This window comes from Mus pahari, chromosome 9, assembly GCF_900095145.1.
Source record: "Mus pahari chromosome 9, PAHARI_EIJ_v1.1, whole genome shotgun sequence".
Classification (NCBI taxonomy): domain Eukaryota; kingdom Metazoa; phylum Chordata; class Mammalia; order Rodentia; family Muridae; genus Mus; species Mus pahari.
Genome location: NC_034598.1, coordinates 54923877 through 54947321, shown reverse-complemented (window position 1 = coordinate 54947321; position 23445 = coordinate 54923877). Strand labels below are relative to the sequence as shown.

The window sequence follows — 23445 nt, the reverse complement described above, 5'->3', positions numbered from 1 at the left end:
TTTAAAAGTTATCGCTGGGATTTCTTTTTAGTTGAGTCTATTTCATCCACCTGGGAATCTTTAATCTGTGCTCATCAAAGATACTTTTCCTGCTTGACAGTTATTCTTTAGTATATGGGATGCATCTCTGCACTTTCTTGTGGCTTCCATATTCCTGCTGAGTAAAAATTTTACTATGAATCTGTCATTGCTTTGGATGAAATCTTTTATTTTTCTCCATTTTCTTTTAAAGCTTTCTATTTATCCTTGGATTCTATAGTTTCACAATATGTCTAGGCACTGATACATACATACACACATACATATGTACATACATGTTTCATGTATGTGCCTGTGAATGCACATGTGTTATAATGAGAGTGTAGAGCTCTGAAGACAACTTGAGAGAGTCTGTTTTCTCTTTCCACCATGCAGGCCCCAGGGATCAGATTGTCAGGGTTTAGAAGCACATAAGCAAAGGTTATAAAGACAGACCGCTTGGGGCTTGCTTTTGAACCAAGAGATTTGTTCCAGTTCTGGCTTTTTTTCCTTACCTCTTAAGTGACTGCTTCTTTTTTCTGAAATTTTCTTTCCAAGACCCTCATTACAACAGCACATGCTGCTGCGTTCTCTGTCTCTTAAGCCCTCTCTTCTCTTCTGCATTTTCTATTCTTTTGTGTATCCATTTACACACACACACACACAGAGTAGGGAAAAGGGATCATACTGTGTGGCTAAGGAATAAAAACAGTCAATACTATTCTAGATGCTGCAAACAAGTGTGCCACGGGTTCAGTTAAAGAGATGCAGAGACTGCAATAGATTTCATTGTTCCTATAGTACGAACAATGCAAAGGATGGGTATTTCTATGAAAAAGCATTGAACATTGGTTTAAAAATCCTAATACTACAGGCAACAGCTTCAAAAGCCACAAGTTTATACCTATACCCTGGGTTTGAAGGCTCACTATCTTATGTCAGCCCAATGTGTGCTTGTGACATATGGAGACATTTCTAAAGAGGGCATGTACTTTGAACAGACATGAAAGAGAGCACTTGAGGACTCAACAACACTCTGATACTGACGTATGCAATGGTTAGACCTGTGAGGAACTTCCATAAGACTGGGAGTATGAGAAAGAAATCATATTTGTAAATTAAAACATACTCTTCATGATTTAAGATATCTATTATAATTAAAGTAACAATTACTGAAGGGTGATATATTTTTATAGCTCCCTGAGTTTTCTATTCAAATTAGGAAATGGAAAGTCTGTTACTAATATTGAAACAATATTAAATGAACAGAGCCGCCTCTTTGTTCATTGAAACACTTGCTATTGTACCAATACGAGTGAGTATCTGTGCTGTTCTCTGGGGAGTCAGAGAAGGCACCATAAGAGGCCGAATTCTGAGCTATGTTGGGGGTCAGTGAGTGGGTACTAGGATAAAGGGGCTCCAGGCAGAAAAGGGAAGAGAACAAACCTCAGGGGGTCACAACAAGCAGCTTTCTATGAACAGGAAGAGAATACAGCTTACAGAACAACATGCTTGTCAAACCCCCAGCATAGCATGCCCAATGGAGGGGCCATAGGGAGCTGCCGAATGTCCCAGGAACAGGAGTGACGGCTCAGACTTGTGCTTTTAAGAGATCTCGGGGCTGATTTACAATAAGAGGAAAAGACAGAGAGGAAGAAAATGAGCCAGGAACCCTGAGCTTAGTGGCAGGGTCATGAGCATCGATTTGGGAAGAAACACCTGGAAAGAAATAGTTAGGACACACATGAAAACGTTCAATCACAGAAGTGGAGGGTCCATTTTCTTAGGAACTTTCTTAAGTGAAAAAAAAAAAGAGTGATCAGGAATAGTAATGTAAGGTCAAGCACCATGTACAAAACGACAGAGAAATGTTAGCACGTCAGTGGAGGGTGAGAGAGAGTTTTTATAAGGAACTCTAATTCTACTTGAAACAGAAGGACAATTACATTAAAGAGGTGACCGAAGAGCAAGCTCCAAATGCCAACTATGGAAAACAAGAAGGCAGGGAACTTCCCCATCCCCCCAAGGAGCCCTGACTAAACATGTAAACATCACCATGCATGTAAACTAAAATCCATGCCTGCATCCATGATAAAATCCATGACCGAGGGCTGGAGAGATGACTCAGCTGTTAAGAGCACTGACTGCTCTTCCAGAGGTCCTGAGTTCAATTCCCAGCAACCACATGGTGGCTCACAACCATCTGGAATGGGATCTGATGCCCTCTTCTGGTGTGTCTGAAGATAGCTACAGTGTACTCATGCATCAAATAAATAAATCTTAAAAAAAAAAAAAAAAAATCCATGATCGACCTATGGGTTGGAATTTGTTAACTACAGTATGCTCACTGATACTCATAACACATTTCACTCGAACTAGTTTACCAAGGGTGAGATGATAACCAGGGGTATCAGGGTTATCAAAAGCAAAACCAGATCTCGCACATGAAGAACCCAAACAGGCCATTTTTTCCTTCTGCATTTCAATTCCCTTCACAGAGACAACCAACCCGTGGTGTCGCAGTTAAATTTGGAGTTGCCAGGAAGAATAAAAGAATGACAGAAGCCACCAGCACTACGGCTGGGACTCTGTCTCATCCCGTGGGATGCTCTCCGCGGAGAGTAACACCAGCTTTTGGCACACAAGCTGTGATAATAAGGCACAGAGGGGATTCACTGAGATAAATATACTACAGCTAACGGTGCTGTACTGACTCCTCATTGGCTGAGGGAAAATATGGATGGGTTTGGCAGGAGCAAATGCCAAAGAGTTGTCAAGGAACACCGGAGAAACACAAGCCTGTTTTTATCCTTAAGCCCGTGGATCAAAATGAGTGATGGGTGATAGGTAACTTCTACGAGATGAGAAAGCATCCTTATCACCATTAATTACTATTATTAGTGTTTGTGTACGCTGCTGTGGTGTGTGTGTCCATTTGGGAATGTGTGTGGGCAAGAGGAGGCCATTGGCTGTTTTCTTGTGTTGCTGTCTTCCTTACTACCTTGGAGCAGGCGCACACTTACTGGACTGGAAGTGCACCTTTTGGCTAGGCCAGCCGGCCAGCGCACTCCTAGGCTCCACCTGCCCAGTGCTGGCATCAGAGGCATGGACTACTGTGCTCTGCTTTCATGATGTGGGTACTGGAGATTGGAACTCAGGTCTTCATCCTTGCACAGCGAGCGCTCACCCCTGCCGACAAGGGTGGGATTCACGCACACCAGCTCTTGGTTGTCTGGTTCTCAGGAGAGTCTTTGAAGAAAGTCCAAAAGTCACTCTGCTGGTGTCAGGCTCAAGTGCACTGTATCAGCTTGCTGGGGCAAACTGTCATCCCATCATAACTGACAGAAAGCCATCATATCTCAGTGCTGAAGGCCGGATGTTCAAGGTCCAGTGTGGGTCCCTCCTCTTAAGGCTTTCAAGGGAAGCATCTGTCCTAGGCCATTCTTGCTGGCTTACAAAAAGCCAGCTTCTCTTTGTGTCTCTGGGCTCCAATTCTACCTTTTTTTATAGGGACATCAGTCATAGTGTATTAGGGCCCACCCCAAGGGCCACTCTTTGTCGACCTCTTTAAAAACCTTTTCTTTAAACAAGGTCATATTCCGAACCCCTGAACATCATATGAATTTGGGGTGGGGGTGGGGAGGCATAACCCATGCTGGGACACACCCTATACCATTGATAGCTTGATGTCTTGAGCCATGTTTTGGATGAAGACCTACACACCCACCTGGGTCAACTCATCTCTTTGTGAAGGTGACTTTGCCATCCACATACTTTACTGATCATGTCTGTATTTCTATTACCCCACCGTATCATTTTGGATGGATTCATGGCCAGGAGAAAGGGACCATGCAGGCATACACACACACACACACACACACACACACACACACACACACACACACACACACACAGAGATTGGGTTTGTGTCCAGGCTATGGCAAGTATGTCAGTGCAGGCCAGAGATGGCAGGAGCAGAGACAACATCTTGCCTTGCCCCTTCCCTCTCTCCTTGTCCCTTACTAGTGGTACAGACACCAGTGACCCTGTCAGGGGAGAAAGAAAACTCAGCCCACCTTTGATGCCCTATATGTTTTGTTATATTTTGTTACTACAGCACCACTGCGGAGTCATGCTAATCCTCTGCCATCATATGAGGTTGTATTTACAAACTCTGAGAGTGCTTGATGATGATGATGATGATGATGATGTTACAAAATTCATTCTCAGCAAGCAACAGCAAGGCTAGCCACAGCATCATTGCCCACAGGCTCTTAGAACACAGTCTCTGCCTTCAGCCATCTCTCAGAAAAACCCATTTTCCTGAAGTCCACCCACCCTGACTCTGATTTAATAGCCTCGTGGATGGACCCAACTCTCGAGAGTCCAAGGCTCACCCGCATCTGGAATGGAATTTAGAGGTTTAGAGCTCTACCTATTATGTGGCAACATGAAGCCAGGAATGACTTCGTCATCTTCACGGCACCTATGAGTTGGGCAAGGGATCACGGGGACCACGGGGTGCCCACAAGAGCGAGTCTGCCAGGAAAAGTTGAAGTTGACTCCTTCTCAGGGATGCCAAAGGATTCTTAGCACAAGGCAGTGGCTCTGTGGTTGCTCTGCTCAGCTGTTCTGAACTCTGCCATCTCTGCCAGGGACCACATGCCTGTATTCATTTTCTCAAGACTCTCTTCATCCCCCTGGAGATATTCTTGTGGATTAAAGTCCTCCCTTCTGAGAGCTAAAGCTTATTAGCAACAAACACAATATATGTGTGTGCTTGCAATAGAAGACAGTCGACTGTTCCCAGCTTCACCTTGGTGACACATCACTGACACATCACTCAAGGTGATTTACCTAGGCTGTCACTGTATCTCGCCATGGGGAGCTGCAGGCCAGCTGGAGATGCTTAAGGTGACAAAAGCCACGGAGAGGACAGAGTTATGAGCCCCATGTCTTACACCAAGTTTTAAAAGAACCTGAAGAGGAGGGTTCGCTCATGGATTTACACAATTTGGGGTTCTGGTGCAGTTATTGATACCATGAAAAAAACAAAACTTTTTTAGTGTGTGTGTGTGTGTGTGTGTGTGTGTGTGTGTGTGTGCGCATGTCAATGATTTTACTAAGAAGGAAAAATATCTTCAATTTCCCTTAATTGTACATGTCATGAAAGTTGTTGGCCTAAAAATCTTGCTCATTATTGTTGAACATATCTTGAAACAAGGAAAATATTTTTATAAGTTTGTGAAGTTCTTCTTATCAAGCCACTGGTGGAAGGTTTTAAGAGGTGCCATGGAATTCTATACAGGCCACGAGTTCAGTAAGCCCACTGAGGACTGACAGAGGCGCTACAGCCTGCTTTCTTCTATTCCCCCCAGGTTGGAGAAGCCACTTCCTCTATTAGGATGATTTACTGGTATGATAGCACAGATGTGAAGACTCCATTGTCCAGACCAAATATAGGGACACATGGTTTAAAAGTGACAACCAGAATACTCAAAACTAGCGCTGTCTTAAAGAATATGAAGGCCATGGTCACTCTATTGTATGTACGATGATTCTCCACTTTTTAAAAATGTGTCTGAGTGTGTGTGTGTGTCTATCTGTGTGTGTGTGTGTATGACTTGTATGAGTGTGTTTGCGTGTATGTAAGTGTGTGTATGTGTGTGAGAGTGTGACTGTGTGTGAATGTGTGTTTGAGTGTAAGTATGTGTGTGTATGTGTGTGAGAGTGTGAGTATGTGTGAGTATGTATGTGTGTGAGTGAATATGTGTGTGTGTCCTTATGTCTGTGAATGAAGATGTGCATGTACCACATCACATGTATGGAGGTCAGATAAATATCTTGGCTGTCAATTTGCATTTTCTGCCTTGTTTGAGATGTCTTGGTCTCTATACACCAGCACAGCTGACCGGTGAGCTCCCAGCCAGTCTCCTGTCTCCACTACCATCTTTGAGTAGGAGCACTGTGCTACTGAGTCTAGGCCTTTTGTGGGTTCTGGGGATCCGAACCCAGGTCTTTACATCTGTGCAGCAAATGCTTTTACCCATGCAGACATTTCCCAAGCCATTATTCCCTTTCTCTTCAGCTGTGCACAGTACAAGGGGTGTTAGGTAAGCGATGGGGACTATACCACAGGAGGAACTGTGCTAGAGGCTAGCTTTGACAATGAGCAGCCACAGCAGTACCCAGCCAGGTCTTCCTAAGATGGAAGTGAAAGAAACAAGACCACAGGCTGATGGGAAAGAGTTTTGACAATGTTCATAATACTTGGTTCTCAACCTGTGGCCATGACATCAGATAGCCTGCATATCAGATATTGTCATTCCACTTCATAACCATCGCAAAAATGACAGTTAGGAAGCAGCAACAAAAACATTTTTTATGGTTGGGGGTCACCCCAAGGTAGGGAACTGTATCAAAGGGCTGTAGCATTAGGAAGGCCGAGAACCACTGCTCTAGAAGGAGACAGACGACAGGAGATGTGGTCAGGGGCCTGGGCCTGAGGTCTTTGGATGAAGCTGTGCCCTACTGTGAAGCACCGGTTCATTTAAAAAGTTAGCAGGCAGCCAGCAGAGCTGTGAAGTAACAACATCCCAAGTCACTCTGCATGTCCCTCAAACCCGAATTTAACTAAGTATGTTCCAAACCTTTACTTTCAGCACGGGACATCTTTACAAACATCCCTTGCTCTCCTCCCATTAGGGCAGAGGCAGTAACAACAACACTGAGAGTGACAGAAGGTAGCGAGCCTCCTCGGAGAGAACTCAGAAATCTCTGTGTGCTGAGGTGGAGCCCAAGGGACACATGGAAGCCACTCACGACACTGTCCTGCAGTGATGTGCCTCTACTGTGGCCAGGACTTCAAGGTTTTAAGAGCAGGATAGTGAGAATTCTGTGCAAAACTTACAGTTTTTATTTTATGTATCTTTTTTGCTGTTGTATCTATATGGTCTTGAATTCAGAGTAAACCTACTGCCTCCCCCAAGGGCTGGGTCACATCACCACCATGCTCAGCAGGACTTCCATTTTTTTTTTTTTAAAGGAGAACAACCGAGTTTTTTTTAAAACGAAGCAGTGTACAGCAAAGGGAATTTATCCATGAGGCCAAGACAGGTAACACAGACTGGGCAACTCACAGAAACTGGGGGTCCAATGGGATGGGGACGCAGAGAGGAGGTGCCCCACTTCTCTTCCCTTGCTGCCAGATTTTCTGACTTCTTTTTTTAAAGCAAGTCACAACTCTGAAGCCAAACGAAGCAAGTCTGTAGCCTGCCAACTTTGACCTTGTGTATAACACACTGTTTTCCCACAGCATAGAGCGTGTTTTCCAAGTAAAAAGGCAGGAAGCAAAACAAACAAACAAACAAACAAAACCCTCTGAGAGTCAACTATAAACTGTGTATCCACCAGGAGCCGGCACTTTGCAGTGGGTGAGTACTTCATGGTCCCTAGCCACAACTGTGGCTCTAAGTCATGACTTCAATGGACTAATGGGTCCTTTAGAAAGGCTTATTTGTGGAATGACTTTATACCAGTGGCTCTCAACCTTCCTAATGCTGTGACCCTTTAATACAGTTCTGGGTGCTGTGGTGACCCCCAACTATAAAATTATATTCATGGCTATTTCATAACTGTAAGTTTTCTGCTATTATGAATTAGAATGCAAATGTCTGTGATTTCCAATGGTTTTAGGTGACCCCTGTGAAAGAGTCCTTTGACACTCCCAAAGGGCTCACAACCCACAGATTGAAAACCAAGAAATAACTCACATTGCATCTTGAGTAAAGGCTAGTTTGGTTCCCCTAGTAAGAACAGGAACAGACAAAATGAAACCAAAAACAAAACACTCAACAGTGTTCTTTGGTCAGATTACAATGGGGTAGAAATACATCATTCTTTAATTCCTTTTTGTTTTTATGTTTGTGTGTGTATGTGTCTAAATATGTGTGTGAGTGTGAGTACGTGTGTGTACTGTGTGTATATATGTTCATGTATGTGTATGTATGTTGTGTGTGTACATGTGTGTATGTGTCTAAGTATGTGAGTACATGCATACGTGTGTGTGTGTGTGTGTGAGAGAGAGAGAGAGAGAGAGAGAGAGAGAGAGAGAGAGAGAGTGTGTGTGTGTGTGTGTGTGTGTGTGTGTCTGTGGAACCCACAAGAGGTCACTAGATTCCCTTGAGTTCCAGGAAGTGACAAGCCACCCAGCATGGGTTCTGGGGACTGAACTGGAATTCTCTAGAAGAACAATGAGTGCTCCCAACAGCAAGTCTTATAAAGACAACATTTAATTGGGGCTGGCTTACAGGTTCAGAGGTTCAGTCCATTATTGTCAAGGCAGGAGCATGGCAGCATCTAGGCAGGCATGGTGCAGGAGGAGCTGAGAGTTCTACATCTTCATCTGAAGGCTGCTAGTGGAAGACTGACTTCCAAAGGCATCTAAGGCAAGGGTCTTAAACCCAAGCCCACAGTGACACACCCACTCTAACAAGGCCACACCTCCTAATAGTGCCACTCCCTGGGCCAAGCATACACAAACCATGACAGCATCTATAAGCACTTAGCCAACTGTCCAGCCCCTTATTTTTGAATTCTTTACTGTTTTTTTTAAAGCAGGGTCTAATGCATCCCAGGCTGGCCTTGAACTTCTGATCCTCTGGCCTCTACCCTGAGCACTGGGATTACAGGCTAAGCTACCACACATCATCTGTGTGGCACTGGGGATCGAGGTGGAAGCAAAGCCACAGCCACTGAGTCAAATCCCCAGCCCCAGCGCCTGCTTAGTTGGTCTGAGTTTGCTCTTTAGACTCCACACCGGCCACTCTGGAAGCTATCCGTCTCTACATTGCTTCTGTCGAGGCTGTCAATCACAGGACAGCTTCCAGTCTCGCCAGAATACCTGAGCCCACACAATGAAGAGATAATCTCCTGTCGTTGGATAAGGGTGCTGGCAGGGTATGGGATGGCACGCAGTAGGACTATGGGATGGCACACAGTAGGACCATGGAGTTACAGATCCTCATCCTAAACACCACCTACAACCGTGTAGCACAAACCCAACAATGCAGAGGCAGTTGTAAACACCGACGAATTCTGGGTTCCTGTAAATTACATTTGAGAGTCTTGACTGACAGAAAAATCTGTGCTTCCTGTTTTTATATTAGGGAAGCATGAGTCGGAGACAGTCGATGGCAGAAACAAGCATCGGAATTGAACAATTATTTTCCAGCCTCAATATATAGATACATATTTATAATTCACATTTTACAGTTCATCCTTTTAAATGTCAGCAAATAATCATGTTTCTTTCCCAATCCAAGCACTATTTCAAAGGTGATAATTTTTTTTGCATTAATCTTAGAACCAATACCACATTCAGTACCAAAATTTTAGACATGACAGAAAGGCAAATGGGGGGGGGGCGGGGTGGGATTTCTAATTTTAGAAGGAAATCGGATCAAACTAATTTTCAGGCAATCGTTGCATTCTACATATGCCTATGTTTCTGGACAAATGCACTGAAATAATCCAGGGAGCTATTATTCACATGAACTATAAATTATGAAGACAAACTGTTTACATGTATATGCAGTCAACTCTGGTAAAGTACTCATTTAGAGAGAGGCATGCAGAAGCTTCACGTTTATCCTCTAGGAAGAGTCTTGCAGGATTCAAGGGAAGGGTGTGGTGAGGAAATTGTTTTCAGAATGAAGAGGCCATGTATCTTCCAGTTTAGATGTGAGTTCAGATCCCTGCCTGTGAGCACACTCCCCTCCTCCCCTAGACCAGGATCCCCTCCTCCCAGGAACCACATCCACCTCCTCCCAGGGGCCACGACTACCCCTCCCAGGAACCACACCCACCTCCTCTCAGGGACCACGCCCACCTCCTCCCAGGGGCCATGCCCACATCCTCCCAGGGACCATGCTCACCTCCTCGCTCTCTATCTTGAGTGTGGCCAGTCGGGACTGCAGCTGTTGGTTCCTGAGCATGAGCTCCGCCTGCACGGGCTGCTGGGCGCTGACCTGACACACCTGACAGTGCAGAAGGACACAGTGCAGTTATGACGGGCACCACCGACCAGCCTCAGACCCACGAGTCTTATTTATTGGTTTTGCGTGTGAACGTGTGTCTATGTTTGCATGTGTCTTCCTGGTTGTATGCATGCAGGGTGTGGTAGTCAACTCGGGGTGTCTATTGTTCTCCAGATTGTTTTGAGATGTTCTCTCACTGAACTCAGAGCTTATCATGTCTGCTAGACTGCCTGGCTTGCTGGCAAGTCCCCTGAAGTCCCATTCGTTTTCCATGCATCCCTTAGCCATAGGGTTACAAGTCTGCCAGGCCTTTTTACATGTGTTCTGGGGATCACTGCCCACCAAGCCCTCTGGTCTCATACTTAAGCCCAGACATGGCATACAGGAGTCATGTCAACTCTCTTGATTCCCACTGTTCCAGTTGTAAGTATACTTTTTTGTTAGGTTTTTTTTTTTTTTTTTTTTTTTTTTTTTGAGACAGGATCTTATTATGTAGCCCAGGCTGACTTTAAACTCAAACACTTCCCATTTCTGCTTCCCGAGTGGTAGGACAGACATATGCCACCGTGCCTGACTACCTCTTTACTTTTAACTGCCATCCTGAAACTTGACCTTTAAAGAGACTTGGACGACAGCAACAAGGACGGAAGGCAGCTGTGGTCTGGCGCTCTTGGCGAAGGCAGCTGCCGTAGGAAGCTCTGCTCTGCGGGCAGCAGGGCCTGAGACTGAGAGCTGATGAGGGCACCTTGCTTTCGGGATCCTGATGACCACTGGGCAGAGGGCAGAGGGCAAGGGGCAAAGGCTGATGTGCGTGGATTGCACAGGCATAAGGAAGGGTTGCAGGGCTCTGAAGCCAGGCCCTTGTGCTTCCGTCTCAGTTCTGCCTCCTACCCAAGCTGTATGACTTTCCTAGTCATGGGGCTGCTTCGAGCATGAATTGAGACCATGTATAAGATGCAGAGCAGTCAAAAGGCAGAAGCATCTTTCAACCATGGCACACAGATGGTATCAGCTAAGTCCCATGATCTGCCACAGTTGTCATGAGGCAAACTCTCAGGTGTTGGAAGAAGAAATCCTGGGCAAGGCATCAATGATAGATTTGGTTAAAATGAAGGCATCATTAAAACTGCCCACGAAACAAATGCCTTCTTTTTATCCTCCTTGCCACAGAGATGCTCCTGGATGACAAAGGGGTACCTGATATGCTTTTCTTTCATCTCTGTGGGCATTGCCTTCAGGACACACATGCACACACACACACACATACACATGCACATGTACATACACGTGCATGCGTACACTTAACACTAACTCTTAAGAAAGAGTGCAAGGTACTCTTAAGAGCATGGTAGCTTACAGTACAATCTCCGAAGCTGGGGGACAGAAGGATCAGGAGTTCAAGGACAGCCAAAGCTACAGAGTGAGCCTGAGGCCATCCTGGCCGATCAGAGGCTCTGTGCCCCTCCCCACACACACAAAAGAAGATTTCTATGGCATAATAAATGACATAGGAAAAGACAACTGACTCATTGAAAAAGAAAAATCAGTTACTGACCTCATCACCCATGTGAGACTGAAACTCAAATTTCATTGGCGGGCAGAATGCCGCAGGGTACATCTCCATGAACCTCTGCTTGTCACTCCTTGGCTCTAAATTGTCCACAGCGTTTTCAATGATGTCTAAGCCTTCGTGTCTGGAGGTTTCAAGGTTGTACTCTGCCGAGAGGTACGTTCTGAGGGCTCTGTTCAGACTTGCATGGTAGCCAAGATCACAGCACTTGAGGAGACACAAGAACCCAGGTATAAATGTCAACGCCAAACCCGCTAAAGACCTACGTGTGTGACCTACGAGTATCCAAGATCACAGCGCTCAAGAGCACACAAGAACCCAGGTATAAATGTCAACGCCAAACCCGTTAGAGACCTACGTGTGTGACCTACGAGCATCCAAGATCACAGCGCTCGAGAGCACACAAGAACCCAGGTATAAATGCCAACACCAAACCTGTTAGAGACCTACATGTGTGACCTACGAGCATAGGACTCCGAAGATGATCATGACGGTGGATTAGACATGGGGTTCCTGCATATGACATCAGGCCAAAGAGATGTTAGACTGGATTCCATCAAAATTGATGACTTTCACAATTCACAAGACATTATCAAGCAACTGAAAGGACAAACCAGAATGAGGAAAGTGTTTGTAAAGAGACTTGGGTCTAGAATATATAAAGAACTCCGGCAACCCAATAATTCAAATTGCTCCATGAGAAGAGAGGCGTCTCTGGGTAGAGACCAATGAGGATGGCAGAGAAGTGGTTGGGGCAGTTTTAGCAAAAGATGCCGGCGACCCTTGGTTACCAGGGAAACACAGAGCAAAAGGCTAACAAGAATGGGCTACAGGTGATTCTGCAGTCACAAGCACTTGTTGCTTTTGCAAAGGATATATGGGTTTGGTTGAGAGCACCCATATGGTGGCTCACAACCATCTGTTAAGGTCAGTTCAGGGGATCTGATGCCCTCTTCTGGCCTCTGTGGGTACTGCATACACGTGGTTCTCAGACACACCGAAGGGTACAAACCATTCATACACATAAAATAAAAATAAACGAATCTTAACAAAAAAGACAATGAGAAATCAGCTCACACACACCAACAGCAAGCTCTAGGAGGAATGTGAGCAAACTGGAACCCTCACACACTGTTGGCAGGAGTCACTTGGTAAACAGTTGTGCAAAAGGTAAAACACACTGTTCTTCCAAGAGTCTGGGCTGGGGCGGAAGCTCAGTGGATAGCAGCACTTCAGTGTATAAGCAGAAGGGACCTGAGTCCACACCTCAGCACATGTGAATGTGGCCACGCATGCCTGCAACTTCACACAGCGGGGGTGTGCAGACAGGACACGTGCTAGGGACAGCTAGCTCTGGGTTCAGTAGAGACCCTCACTCAATAGAATTGGATGGAGAGTGATAGGTGGTGTTCCTGTTGTGTCTACATGCATATAGACTGCACACACACACATGCATACATGTGTATGAGCACACATGCACACATAGATGCACACACATGCTCACAGGGTCAGAAAAAAATTTTCCTAGGTATGTATGTAGAAAGAATGAAAAAAAAAAAAACTTGTCCCTGAATAGTTATAGCACCTCTAATCACAGCAACAATGTGAAAGAAATGCCTACTAGTCAATGAATGTATAAGCAGATTGTCATGCAATCATACATTAGAATAGTATTATTCATCTACGGAAAGGAACAAAATATGAATCCATGCTGCAAAATGCATGAACCTTAGAAATATGCTATGTAGAAGAAGTCAGTCACAAACAAGCCTATGCATTGTATGAATCCATTTATCTAAAGTAGAGAACAGACACAGAGGATGCATCAGTGGTTGACTCCTGCTGGGGGTGGGGGCGGGGTGGAAGAATTGGAGGGGTAATTGCTGAGGGGTGCAAGATTTCTTTTAGGAATAATAAAAATGTTCTAAAATTGGCTGTAGTGATGGGCACACAGTCCTCTGGATGTTCTAAATGCCAACTGTAGACTTTTAGTGCGTGAGCGGAGTGGTATGTGAATTATACATAATAAAGCTATCAAACATGTAACAGCAGAATACAACAGAGGAAGGAAACAATGAAGAATTGTATCCAAGTTCCATTCACTCAGTGCTGGGACTGATACAGCAATTTATTCAAACCCTTCTAGGAGACAAATATGCTAAGTGAGATTTAAGATTTGCATATTTTATTGACAACTCAAGATTAATTCGGATTTGTAGAAGGGAACAGGCTTGAGTCTGTCAAAATACTCAGTAATGCCTTCCCTTTAACTCCCAGCATAAAATTCTTAAATAGGAAATGGTTGCTAAAGTCCTCGTATTATAGACAGAATTTGTTTCATACTCGGGGCTGAAGAGATGGTTCAGAAGTTAGGAGGACTGGGGTTCAAGTCCCAGCCTCTACCTGGGTGGTTCACAAGCGTCTGAAACACCAGCTGCAGGGGAATTCCATGCCTCTGGCCTCTTCGGGCGCCTGCAATCACATGCTTATACCGCTACACAGACAAAGATGTGTAATTAAAACGAGAAGTAATTTTTAAGGAAAGAGCTGCTTTGATGTCCCCCCCCCACCCCCAAGTCCTTTATTATCTTTTCTCATACGTCCTAAGTGAATATGTTTTAAAAGAAGTATGTAAATCTGGAAATGAGCCAGTCATTACTGACGGCAGAATGTTGGATTTGGATATATGAAAAGGAGGAGGGGGGGGGGAAGAGGAGGAGGAGGAAGAAGAAGAAATCCCTTAAAGAGGATCCACATAATTTTAAATAGACGAAACCAGGTCATCTCTGTATTGCTCTAATGAAGTTAGTCAATTCACCTTGATTCAATTCAAATCATTAATTGGCCAGGTGCCAGGGATTACCCTAGGCTCCAGGCGCATTAAGACTGGGTCACAGCAAAACACTTCCACCCTAAAGGAAGCTGTTCCTTAGCTTGCTATGAAGATGGTAGGAGACGGGGCTCACAGGAAGCAGCCTTGGCACAAAGAGCAGGACCCCCCAGCCAGGAAGCATCAACCAGCCTCTGTGAAGGGACAAATGGAATCCCAAGAACTTAGAAACACCCAGTGCTAACCTGGAGGCTCAGTGGCGGGGTGCATAGAAACGCCCAATGCTAACCTGGAGGCTCAGTGGCAGGGTGCATAGAAACGCCCAATGCTAACCTGGAGGCTCAGTGGCGGGGTGCATAGAAATGCCCAATGCTAACCTGGAGGCTCAGTGGCGGGGTGCACACTTAGGTGAGTTTTCCTAGGGACCGCAGAGAACACTTTGCCCTTCCAGCTTCAGTTTCCAAATTATTAAAATGGGGACTTTAAAGCAAAGTTTAGTTCAAAATCTTGTCTCTCAAAATGTGATCAGCAGCAGTAGCGTCAGGAGGGGCTTGTTAGAATCCCGGGCTTGGGATCTGACTCTGCAGGTGTCGGGGCTTGCTGCCAAGCCTGGTGATCTGAGATCGAGCCCCAGGACCCCCCACATCGGGGAATGATAGAACTGGCTTCTACAGGCTATTCTCTGATCTCCACACATTTGCTATGGCCTGTGCTCCACATATATACACAACCACACATTAAACAACAACAACAACAACAACAAAACTGTTTAAAAATACAGAATATTTAGCTCTACCCCCTGACCCATTAATCTGGAATCTGCAGTTTAAGAAGGATGCATAGTTGAATGACTAAACACTGGAGACACTTCCCTTGAGCACTCCAGTGTCAAGGTCTTGTGACCCTGCCCTTTGGGGGTGCTGTTTCCCCAAGCTGACAAGAGGAGTTGATTATGATTTGATTTATAAAAATCAGCAAGCAACTATGATGTCACAAGCAATACAATTGTGAAATGCAGCAACTGGCTCACTACCATCCATCCCTGGTGGAGTCAGCTGCACCCAAATACAGAGAGGGTGATTCATTTTGGTTAATTTGGAAATTCTAGGCTCAAATGAACAAAGACTTCTTTTATTCCTCTGGCTTCTCCCAATCTATAATGGTTCCCTGCAGTTTTGTATACATCAGAGCATTGGGGAAAAAATAATCATTCTATCTTTCAATAACATCTTATCTCATAAAGTCTCGGGTTTGTAAAGGAAATGGGCCTCATTTCTTTAATATGTACTAGTGCTTAAAATCAGTCTACTATTCAGAACGAAGACAGCATCTTCCACCTGATTATACAGAAGCAAGGAGACCTGCTGCTTCGCTGTGTAAGTAGCGATTCAGGTGGGAGTTAATAAAGAGGCTGAAATACAAAGAGGAGACCGAGAAAGGACTTTCACTCTGGACACAACCTGTGCTCCTTAGAGCTTAAAAGAGAAAGGGTGACTGGAGGAAAAGGGGAGGGAGGGAGGGGAGCAAAGATGGAAGGGACAGAAGGGAGGGAGGAAGAAGGGAGGGAGGGAAGGAGGAAGATAAAATGGAGGGAGGGCAGAAAGAATTCTGACCCTAACTACCAAAACAACTTGGTGTTTTGAAGAGCAGCTACAAAGTTTCTATTATTCCCCCCCCCCCCCAACACACATACTTCACTCCACCAAAGGACAAAAGCCCTGTGGGTTTCTATTCCCGGTATAGCCAAGTGGATCCTGTCCATGTGAGATCTGGTTTCACAGTGGCTTCTTAATCAGACAGTGGGACAGGCATCTGGCTTAGGACCTCTAGTTGCCTAGCAGGTACTTCTGGACTTTTCCCTCCTAGGCGGGAGGTGTATGCGTGTGCGCATGTGTACTTCTGTGCTGGCTTCTGACAGGCAGTCTGTCTTGGGCCCCTATGGTGCTCATAAGGTCCATAAAGCCACTTAGTTGGTATGAATTTCTTACTTCTGTTATGTAACATTTCCAAATTCTAGGTTTCTCAAGCATCCTGAACTTAAAAGGAATAATAAACATGGGGTGGGGGTTGGGGGGGAGGCGGGAGGAGAGCAGGCCTTGCCACAGAGGAGTCTCTTTTTCTAAACCAGAAGCTGAAATGACATTGGATATGTTAGGACTCAAAGATATTTGGCTAAAAAGGGCTCAAGTAATTCTATGGTGCTTATGAATTATTAATGAGGCACGAAAGGCCAGCTTCTGCACAGAGAGCTGAGTTGTAGCCCAAGCACATTTAATGATGAAAATACATAGGAAACCAATAAACCACTTCATTCACACAAAGCTCTGTTATTCTGGCAGATGAAGAACTCTAGATGAATGCACAACATCATAGACCCAAAAAGTGGGAGAGGAAGGGCTGCTGGAATCAAAAGTATACATTAAAATAAAATAAAAAAAATAAAAATCTTCAGATGTTTAAAAACCCTAAGCACTGCCAAAAATTCAGCATACTAGGTGTTAGTCTAAGTGCAGCAGGCTAACCACAGACCAAAGGGTTGCAACCAGTATCCAAGGGAAGCTGAGATGAAGCGTCAAGGACAGTGACAAACACGACCAGCTCCCCGGAAGGTCCCTTACTCTCCCTGCCTCTCTGCCTTCCTTTAGCACAGATTCCACGATGTCGGGAGCCCGTAATAGAAAGAAGTCTGGTGTTGCTGATTCCCCAAGTCCTAGCCAAGGACCTCTGCAGGGCAGTTCTTGAAACTCACAGAGGAGAGCCCCAAGCACCCTGTGACTCCAGTAGCTATGGGAACTGAGTGGGGGGGGGGGGCTTGCCTATTTTCCTGCAGAAGTCTCACCTTCACCCATGTACTCTACCCTTGGCCTGAGAGATCTAAGTGGTCTTTTCTTCTGATTCCTACGTCTGGATTTCATTTCTAACGAAGCACAGCTAAGTTTATATAAGATCCCCTATAGACCAGGCATGCGCCCTGAGCAGGGGAAAGAGGTGAACAGTATTCCACACCCTACCACAGGGGGTTACCAAGCACTGTTACTTTGCCATGGATATCAGATAAAGACTTTACACCTTAGTTTGAGTCTTTCTGAAAAATGGGACAAGCCAAGGGCAGTAGGATTCTAAAAACAGCAGCTCTCGTCTGCCCACGAGTGGCTTTCAAGGCCCTAGAAGGATGTGAGTCCAAAGTTCCCAGATTAGCAGTCAAGTGTAGAAGTCACTGTTTTGGAATCGCCATCTCCTCGTCCTCCACATTTCCATCGTGACATTTATTACTTAACCCAGAAGCCATAGACACATTTCGTGAGAAATAAACATCCCATGGGGGTCAAGACAGATACCTTAATTTTCACAAGTACATTTTATACATTATATATTGCGCCTCCCAGGGTTTCTGAGCATCCGCAGAAAGCTGGCAATTCAGTTCTTGTTGCTCTTCTATCAACTGTAGCGAAATGCTTAATAAAAACAAAGTTTCCAGTTTTCCCCTGAGCAATGGGAAGATCACAATGGTACAGCTCTGTACCAGGAATAGATACAAAGTAGGAACCAGGACTGATAACTGACTGCTGATAGGTCCCAGTGAACACCTTAGTAATCGCCTGTTACCTGAAGCGTCTCCCACCCACCAGACTCATTCTCTCAAGGGGGGGGGGGAAATCTCTGTAACAAATGCAAATAAAATCAAGAGGAAGGAGAGAGATCAGACACAGCCAGCTCAAATACAGGCCATACAGTAAATGCTATGGAAAAACTGAAGGGTCAGAGGAGTGGCAAGAATCCAGAGGAAGCTTGCTGGTCTTCCATTTAGGGCAGTGGCTGTGCAATGTGCACTCAAGGAAGGATGGAATCATGTAAAGTTCTGCAACAAAGCACACAGGCCCCAAGCAAGGACGTGCACTGTGGTTTTGTGGGACAGACGGCTCAGCATACCGAAACACAGCAAGCCACGGTAATGTGTAGTTGGAGCTGGGAGGCAGGTGGGCACCAATTCATAATGGATAATTACAAATATTCAGCTCTTATGCTAAGGGCTCAGGAGACCTCTGGAGAATTTTGAACGTGTCTGATTTCTGACTTTTAGTACTCTGATAGTCTGGGAAGAGAATAGAGCTTTGGAATTCATGAGTGTAGGTTGTGGAGGTACATTTCACGGAATGGATGGATGGACGGAAGGAGGCCACACAGACAGGTGGTGAGGAGAAAGCTCAGGAGACCAAGCTTGCCATAAGAAGTGGGGGACCTAGGGTTTGGAATCTTTACGAGGAAGAGATGGTGGGATTTGCTGCTGCATTCTATGGGAGGAAAGTGGTAGCATTTCTTGGGCTGTGGAGAATTACTAAGAAGAAAGTTGTCTGTATAAAAGGGTAGGGAAGGTTGGGGAAAATAGACATTAAAGGTGCTTAGTGGGTTATGAATGTTCAGAATGCCCACACATGTGTACAACCGCTGGCAGGAAAACTGATGCACAGATCCTGAGCCCGGGGAGAGGATCAGGGCGGCTGATAGGAATCTAAGGGCCATCAATTAGATGCTACCAAGAGAAGAAGCAAAAGACAGAGATCTGGGGTCTCACTTCAGAGGCTTTTTGGCATTCAGAGATCCAGAGGAATATGGCCAAGCAAACACTGGAGACAGCAGCAGCAGCAGCAGCAGCAGCAGCAGCAGCAGCAGCAGCAACAACAACAACAACAACAACCGCCACCGCCAGTCCTTATTTAGGAACTCCCTTGAAGCAAAAGCCTGTGGTATCCCTGCTGGAAGAAACTTTAAAATGCTACTTTCTTCAGTCACCTAACTCATTTCAGTTTTTAAACACCCCTCAAAAATCGCAACGGACTAAAGCCATGCCTACATTAGTCTTCATGATCACTGGGATGTTGTTAACCCAATGAACACAGTCTCTGTAATCTTTTAATAAGAGTTTGGATTTAATGGGGGAAAGATGGTACCACTTTTTGGCAGGTTTTCACAGATGACTCTTGATACCACCATGTGGGAGGGTGTGGTCCTGAATAACTAAGGAAGGTGAACTCTGAATAAGTTGCTCTTTAGTGACATGCATGTCCCAAGAGACAAAAAGATAAGGCTCAAAGCTTTAGTATAACTGATTATTCAGAAGTGATGGCATAAAGGCCATAGGGGCTATGCACTGCAATCTAATTCCAGTCTCATTCTGTATAAGTGGCCAGGAAAGCCACGGTGCATAGAGCCAATAAGCCAGTGCGTGAGAGATATCTGTGTGGAGAAAACTGGCCTGAGTAGTGAGTTATCTCCTGGAAGTATTACGTGAGAAAGACTTAGCCTTCAAGCTTCCAAGGGAGCTGCGACTTTTTTTTTTTCAGGAGAAACCGGAAAACAGAACTGTTTTGAAAGAGTAACAAATGATTATTACTGGGCAGGTATTTGGTGACAAGGGACCAATAGCTCTTTATCATTGAAGAATGTATCTTACAAGTGGGGATCTGTATGGAAAGAGACCTATATGGAAATACAGGCCTTTCCTGGCAGAAATGAGGTTTTAGTCTCAATTATTTTTAAGAATTCTGAATTTACAGATTGAGGAATTTGATTATTAGGTTAAGGAACCCTACTGTCCAGACTTGTTTGCTAAGCTGGGCATACCAATGCAGGTGTTTAATCCCCCAGCACTATGGAGGCAGAGGCAGGTGGATCTCCTCTAGTTAAAAGTCAAGTTGGTCTACACAGCGAGTTCTGGGCCAGCCAACCTACATTCTTGGCTGAGAAGGCTCAGTGAGCAAAGTGCTTGCTGCACAGATGTGAGGCCTGAGGTTAAATCCCTAGAACCCACAGGATGCTGGATGTGGTGCTGAGGGTATTTTTAATCTCAGTGCTTCTGTGGTGAGATAAAAGCTAAGGCGAGAAAACCCCTGGAAGTTCTTGGGCCAGTCAGCCTGGCAAACGCAGTGGAAAACAAGGCAGTTGTTTCAAGCAACAGTGAAAGCAAGGATGAAACCCAAGGTTGTTCTCCAACTTCCACACATGTACCACAGCACACCCAAACTCAGACACTCATGAATTCACACACACCATAAGCACACACATGTACACACACGTTAAGAGCACTTGCTCTTGCCGAGGACCTGTGTTCCATTTCTCGCACCTATGTGGTGGTTCACAACCATCCTGACATAGTCCAGCTTGGGGGCACCTAGCACTCTCTTCTGACCTTCATGAGCAGCAGGCATGTACGCGGTGTACATACATACATGCAGGCAAAACATTCGTACACAAATCTAAGAAAAGTATCGGCACTGCCTCCGAAGCTCCCTGTGCTGTTCCTCCTAGTCACAACCCCTACTGGGCTTTTCCCTGGACAAGTATAGACATGCACACTATAGAAAAATAAAGTCCTTTTGTGTGACTGCACTGTTAAGAGTTGAGGCGATCACTTATAAAAGTTGAACCTGTTACGTGCGCGTACACGCAAGTTTAGAGTGTGCCTGGGGCCAGAGATGTCTACTCATTGTATGGACTTAGCATTTATGTGTTTTCAACAAAACAAACAAAACAACAAAAGCAGCAGCAACAACCACCACAAATGATACTCAGATAACAGCTAAGCTACGACAGTCTTCACCAAATTATCTCGCGTATCAAAAGTTGTTATAATACTCAATACCTTACATTGATACTGATTAAAACATCTATTTACCTACAATGCTTATGTGCTCAGTGACAAAAATCATCATAAAACGAATCCATTGACCTCAAAAGGCACAATCAAGACCTTAAGACTGATTCAAGTCCTAGCTGGGGTCTAGTCATTTTACTTTTTTAAGGTATTAGATTTTCCTGTTCTGAAAGGCATTTCTGAAAGAGGAAGAACAGACTTACCAATTCAGATATTGATGAATAAAGGCAACACTCATTCAAGACAGAAAAATTACATCATTAAATAATTTTTAAGCATCCAAAAATCTCCAAAAGATTTTTTTTAAAAAAAGATTTGAACAGCTCTATGAGAGTTTTGCACTGATTATTAAAGTTTTTAGCCTTAGCAGTTAAAAGGAAGATATTGAATTAATCAGGGCATCATTGATATATATTTAAAATGATTAATCTGAAGTGCTAAATTATATCAAAGAGAACTTAATTTCCTTTGATTTACATTATTTATTTATATCCTAAGGAAGGATTTTGCTAACGAAAAGTAAATTATGGTTCAGGGTGTCGTCAACTTCTGAATCGCTATTTCTTCACAAAATCCAGACTTGAGAGACTTTACAATATCTTTGTCTGTTCTAAGGGGAAAGCATGTAACTGTGCACTGGGGAATCCGAGTCACAGCTCTAGACTGATTTTAACACAGCTACTGGGGAGATAAACCACAGCCGTTACGTAAGCTGCAGCGCATCATTCACAAGGTAGCCTCCTGCGAAGTGGTCAGTTTGAACTCAGTGAGCCTTTCCTTAAAGTTCATCTTGTAGAAAACATAAAGTGGGTGCAGAGACACAGTGACGTACTAGACAGAGAGGTGACCAGACAAACCTAGAAGCAGGGGCTTCTATGCATATCTGTCCATGTCTCCTCAGCAAGTGTTCTGTCAAGTAAGAAAAGATCTAATGAAGGTCTACATTTCCCACGGGAGGCATCCTGCATGACCCTCAGCGTGGCGTGATGGGGACACAACAAGGATTGTTTAATGAAACACAGTTTTGGGGTGGGAAGTGGGAAGGCAGCCTGGTTATTAAATGAAACAAAACTCCACTGAGACAGGAGGATGGAAGCCATTAGTGGGGGCAAGGGCAGGGTAGACAGTATGGAAAATATGATTTCATAACTTCCTTGTGTAGCCTGTGCACGTGTGTGTGGGCACAGCGAGTCTGAATTGTATCAGTGATAATCTCGGATGTAGAACACGATGATGCTTTTATCACGGCTTGCAGTCTTTTAAATTTTCTATGCAATGCATGTGCTTGTCTTGTACTGATAAAATAATTAAAAATACATATTCTATGGAAAAATCCCTGACTCTTTTGTCTTATGAATAGGCCTACTTATGACCATCCATTAGAGCAAATTTGTTAGATATGGATGTTGGATATTAAAGATGTAGGAACTAAAGATTTGTATAAAAAGGCCTCCGCCTCAATTCTCTGATTTTATAATGCTCTGACTTCTTGAGATGCATTTACCGCCTTTCATGTCATTTCAACTGTGCATTAAAGACACTGTCCCTGACTTCCTCTCGTTGGAGACATAGCAATTTTCCCCATTAATATCATTAACATCAGATAGCTCAGAATAAAATGTACATTGTTAAATAAGCCCACACAACACAAACCTTTGCATAATAATCAAACTGTTTCTTTCCTACCAGGGGGGGTCAAACGTAATGGGTTTTAGGATCACTATTATATACGCAAAGTGGGATCCTACGAAATAAGTGGCCATTTTAGAATGTCCATCGCTTTTTAAAAAAAAGAATCAAAGATCAGAAAAGTTATTTTCTTCAGCTAGAGCACGTGGTTTCCTCAGACTCCGACAGCAAACCAACTTCAAATCATTTCTTTCAAACTTCAGGTTTAAGTCACGTCTTTTGGAAATTGTTCACATTTTTAAAAGTCTAACTTTTGAAAAAACTGAAAATCACTTGGCACATTTAAGGGTTATCTATTTAGAGCAGAGTCAATTAGATCTGGAGGTTAAAAGTGTCTTAGTCTGGGGTCTGGGGAGATGGCTCATTAGGCAAGGTGCTCGCTGCTCAAGCGTGACGACCAGAGTTTGGATTGCTAGAACCCATATGAAAAGAGCAGGGACTTACTATGTCCAGATGTTTCAACTGCCCTGGAACTCACTATGTAAACCAGGCTGGCCTCAAATTCACAGAGATCCACCTGCCTCTGCCACCCTAGTACTGAGACTAAAGGTGTGCCCCACTATGCCTGGCTATCTTATGTTTCTTTACTATACGATCAGCACTTCCTTTAAATATGTGCACATCTGTCTGTCTGTCTGTCTTACACACA

The 23445-nt window shown here is 44.4% G+C and overlaps 1 protein-coding gene across 2 annotated transcripts in view; it reads right to left on the bottom strand.

The window, feature by feature from the left end:
* The window catches only part of Srgap1 (SLIT-ROBO Rho GTPase activating protein 1), a 268720-nt gene that overhangs the window by 61018 nt on the left and 184257 nt on the right, over positions 1–23445 (bottom strand). For both annotated transcript variants that reach the window (XM_021204901.2, XM_021204903.2), the window contains exons 7-8: positions 11611–11832; positions 9954–10055 (exon numbers count right to left, since the gene is read on the bottom strand). In XM_021204901.2, the coding sequence (XP_021060560.1) occupies positions 9954–10055; positions 11611–11832 (324 nt within the window). The remainder of the gene's footprint in view (positions 1–9953; positions 10056–11610; positions 11833–23445) is intronic.